Source organism: Nicotiana sylvestris, chromosome 8 (assembly GCF_000393655.2).
Source record: "Nicotiana sylvestris chromosome 8, ASM39365v2, whole genome shotgun sequence".
NCBI lineage: Eukaryota > Viridiplantae > Streptophyta > Magnoliopsida > Solanales > Solanaceae > Nicotiana > Nicotiana sylvestris.
The window spans coordinates 178,905,262-178,909,451 of NC_091064.1; the positions used below are offsets into that span (position 1 = coordinate 178,905,262).

General features: G+C 34.7%; 1 protein-coding gene across 3 annotated transcripts; it reads right to left on the bottom strand.

Annotated features, from left to right (window-relative positions):
- Positions 1 to 404: 404 nt before the first annotated feature.
- LOC104231545 (trihelix transcription factor DF1-like) lies at positions 405 to 3,444 on the bottom strand. 3 transcript variants are annotated; one of them, XR_712101.2, is made up of 3 exons: positions 2,544 to 3,443; positions 1,109 to 2,372; positions 405 to 589 (listed from the first exon to the last, which is right to left on the bottom strand). XR_712101.2 is itself a non-coding variant. In XM_009784558.2 (2 exons), the coding sequence occupies exons 1-2, from the start codon at positions 3,032 to 3,034 to the stop codon at positions 1,181 to 1,183; spliced, it is 1,683 nt and encodes a 560-aa protein (XP_009782860.1). In that variant the 5' UTR covers positions 3,035 to 3,444; the 3' UTR covers positions 883 to 1,180. The 3 variants fall into 3 exon arrangements, 1 of the variants encoding a protein (XP_009782860.1); XR_712100.2 differs by having other exon boundaries at positions 405 to 742; XM_009784558.2 differs by lacking the exon at positions 405 to 589 and having other exon boundaries at positions 883 to 2,372; positions 2,544 to 3,444.
- Between the last annotated feature and the right edge of the window lie 746 nt (positions 3,445 to 4,190).

Below are 4,190 nucleotides of genomic sequence, written 5' to 3' on the forward strand. Positions count from 1 at the left end.
GTGCATTCTGTGAGCTCTTGAAATTTATAAGGAGAAAAGTCTAATACAAGCATATGAACATTTTATCCATGATAGATATCAGATTAGATGCCAGTATTCTTTTGGATAAAAGAAACATCATGTATAGCTTCAATTTAGATCTAAATCCAATTTTGGACCAAAGAAAAACCCACAATTGATCTTACAGTACAATTCCTCTTAATTACCCCCAGACCTCAAAAGTTTGGACCACGTCTAGCAATATGACCTTGTACTCGTTGCTAGGGACTGTCCAAGCCAATATAACAACTGTTCAAATAATGGGAAGAAAAGATACGACGACTTAAATGACAAAAAATCTAAAACACAATATCCAAAATTTTTGCTTGGTTGTTGACACTCGACCTCCTTATCGACTATAATAGTAGTAGGAACAAGACATCAATATATTACGATAAAGATTTAACTCATATACACTGATAGTATAAAAAAAACTAAGCTAGCAATGTAATTTAATATGTCCAGCTGGTTGTCTGCCATCTGCTAATCTTTCATCATGCTTCCTAAGCATCACTTCCTCGGTGTCCAATTTTCCCCATAATTGTATTGCCTTAGTTTAAAGACAACAAAGCTTCAACATATAATAATTTCCAATGCATAAGAAATGAGATTGAACTACTTCATTCAACTATGTGCTACTAAGTATACCAAGGCACCATGTTTTGCATATCTTTAATTTAGGACAAAGTTTTGTTGGTATGGCCTACAAAATCAACAACAACAACAAACCTAGTGAGTGACTCTGAGAAGAGTAATGCACATGCAGACTTTATCCTTACATTGAGAGTAAAAAAAGTTGTTTTCGATATATATAGATCATCGGCTAAAGACAAGATGAAAAGATGCGGTAACATCAAGTGATAGCAACAACAAAATATTAACAATGTTTGGCGTATAGAATACTCTTCAAATTTCAAACCAATAGTTACACTAGAAAATATAAGAAACGACATCTAAAAAGGAAACTCATTTCAGTGTTGGAAGAAAAAGAAGTGACAGAATGAACAAAAAAATACCCAGTACAGATAAAAAGAAATGATCAAAAATTAAAGAGCAAAAAAGCCGACACCTGAAAGGAACCAGTAATGTTCTTAGCTTGGCTGTCTCATTTGTCTGGATTCTGATGAAATGAATCCTTAATTCATATCTCACCTTCTTTTATTTCTTCCATTTCTTCTTTCCAATTTCCATTTTTGCTCTCACCATTTCCATGTTTATCTTTTTCACTATTCCCTTTGTTTCCTTCAGTTAGGTTGACAGTACCCAAATGATCATCAACAGTATCATTTCCTTGAGTTACAAAGTCAATACTATTATTTCCATCATCTAACTGTTCCCTCGTGATTTCTTTTGTTCTCTTGACCGTACGACATTTATGCATATTCTCCCACTTCTCTTTACATCTTCTGGCACTTCTCTCAAATCCCATTGAAGCCATTGAGTTACTTATCTCTTCCCAAAGTACCCCTTTTGGACCTGCAGCCTCTTGGAACTTAGATTCCAAGCTATTTCTAATCTGAATTAAAGCCTCAACTTCAGCTTGTGGCCATCTCTTGTTATTCAACTTTACCAAGCTATTACAGCTCTTATCTGGTTCTGATCCATGTTGAAAATTGATCTTTTGACCGGTGAGTTTTTCTAAGTAAGAAACAAGAGCAGCTTCTCTATTTGAAGCCAATGTTCTTTCTTGAGCTCTAACAGCTGCTTCTTTTTTAAGCTTTGCTAATTCTTGCTCCCTCCAAGTTTCTTCTCTCTCTTTTCGTTCTTGATCCAATCGCTCAATCGTTTCCATAAACCTCTTTTGAAGATCTTCTTGATGGTTCACGAGTTTCTTTACTAATGATTCGAAAAATCTTGCCATTGTAATACTTGTTCCTTCTTTTGCTTTTCTCCTTCTCTTCCTTTTATTATGAACTTCGTCTTCCCTTGTTGCTTCTCCAACTGATGCACTGTCTGATCCAATATCAATTGCACCAGGAGTTGTTGTAGCAATGGCAGTGGGCCCACTGGTTTGATTAGAATCGTTGCAAGTTGCCACAGGAAAAGAGACATTATTGTTATTATTAATTGGTAAATCTTCAGCAGTGAGAACAGATTCAGATGCGATTCGATGAATATTAGTAGTAGCAGTAGTATTAGTCTCAGCATTTGTAGCATAAATGGCTTCTAACTCTCCAAATACAACTCTACATTTATTTTCTTCTAAGCTCTTAATAATTTGCTGCTGATGGATTTCGTCAGGATACATTTCTTGATCCTCTTCTTGTTTATTCTTTTCACTTTCATTGCTGTTGTTGTTATTCCCATTTGAAAATTCCGCACAAAGGGGCTTCCTATACAACCCAAAAAACGAGGAAAAAAAAAGAAAGAAATACATTAATAGTGGACCAAACTCTAAGTATAAATAATTCAAATAAAGAGAGTAGTAGGGTCATTTATAGGGGTGTACGGTAAAAGAGTAATTATAATAAATTTTACATGTGATTGAGTGCACATAAAATTACCAGAAAGGTTGTTTAATAGCAGAATCTTCTTGGTTTTGCCAACAATGAGACACAGCTAGAGAAGTTTGTCGAGCCTCGTTGCAGTATCCCTCACTCCCACGAATCAAAGCATCTTCTTCTCTTTCTCCTTTACTACTACTATCTTCCTTGAAACTTAAAGGAAAAAATGGGACTGAAACACCTTGAACTTGATGATTTTCGCCTTCTGCGTTGAGCTCTAGCCTTATATCTTGATGTTGTTGTTGTTCTAAAATGGATCTGTAATGGAGATGTTGGTATTGGAAAAACTGTTGAGTAAAAGGTTGAAGAAGAGGATTTGGTTGTTGAGGAGGGTAGTGATGACTATAGTTTATTGGAAAAAATGGTGAAGAAGTTGAAGCATTTTCCATTATAAATCTATGCTGTTGCTGCTGCTGTTGTTGCTCCACTTGTGGCTGTTGGTTTCTGTTTCTGTGTTGATGGATCCCAGCCATTTCATAATCTGATTGCATAGCCCCCCTTTTCTTCAGATTTGTTCTTTTTTGCTGAACCAAAACAGATCCTACTAGAGAGAGAAAAAACACACACACACACACAACTTCTGTACTATGCTCTAAGATTTATGATGTGTAGAAACAAACACAAACGCATCACTTCTGTTCAAGTTTATAGGTTTTTTTTTAGTGTTTTTGAGTGTACGAAGTGATTAACAAGAAACCCTAATAAGAAGGTGAAGGATAGAGGAGTTTGAGAGATGGAGGAAACTTTGATAGGGAAAAACTGTGAGAGAGAGAGAGAGAGAGAGAAATGTAGATACTAGATAGATATGCTGCTTCTACTTCCCAAGCAGGAACTGCGGCTAAAGAAGTGTTATGGGCCGGGTTACTGGGTTTTATCCATGACCCGTTTAATTAGAGTGTACCTCTATTATTTCTTTTTTGGTATTTGAAGTTGTACTATTTTGTTAATATAGTGTTTTTTGCAGAGTAATTTATTTATGGCAATGCTGAATTCAGCCTCGTTATATGATTCCCAAAATCCAAAGTCTCAGCTATTTCTACGCTCTATATTTCTTACCTTTAATCATATGGTAATGATTTAAATTCAATAGAATGGCTCAACAGGATTGTCACGTTTTTCTAAAAGAAGAATTATTTTTACCAAAGTGTAGTGTTAATTAATGATAAATCATAAATTTCCTTTTCTTTTCCTTTTTTGAAATAGGCATTGATCGGAGCAAAATAATTTGTCGCTTTACGTTTTGAGAAAGTAGAAGCTGTTTTTAACCAATAATAAATAATGTTGATGCCAAATTCACATTCTCTTTTCTTTTGATTATTAGGGATCAGCTTGATGACTTGACTTAGTTGAGAGACTGAAGAAGAATAACTAGAAATGAAAGGGATAGATTTGTTATTAAAAGAAATCTTAGAATTAATATATGAGGCCCCTCACTGTTAGATTTATTTTTACTTGTATATTAGTGTTTTCTATTTTGCTGCAGTAAAATATGTTGATTTTCCCCTTAGCCTCTACCAGTTTACCACTTAACCTAAACAAATGGTTACATAAGGCAGTTAGTCAAGATTGTATATTTCTAAGTACAATAGAACACAATTTTTTGACGTATCATTTGCTTTCCAAGATTACACCAATTATTCTTCATAC

What these genes read in the sequence shown, in the direction of transcription:
- LOC104231545 (XM_009784558.2), bottom strand. Translation starts at nt 3,034, where the DNA reads ATGCAATCAGATTATGAAATGGCTGGGATCCATCAACACAGAAACAGA. An exon ending in GCTATTAAACAACCTTTCTG is followed by an intron (nt 2,373 to 2,543) that starts GTAATTTTATGT and finishes TGGGTTGTATAG; the next exon opens with GAAGCCCCTTTGTGCGGAAT.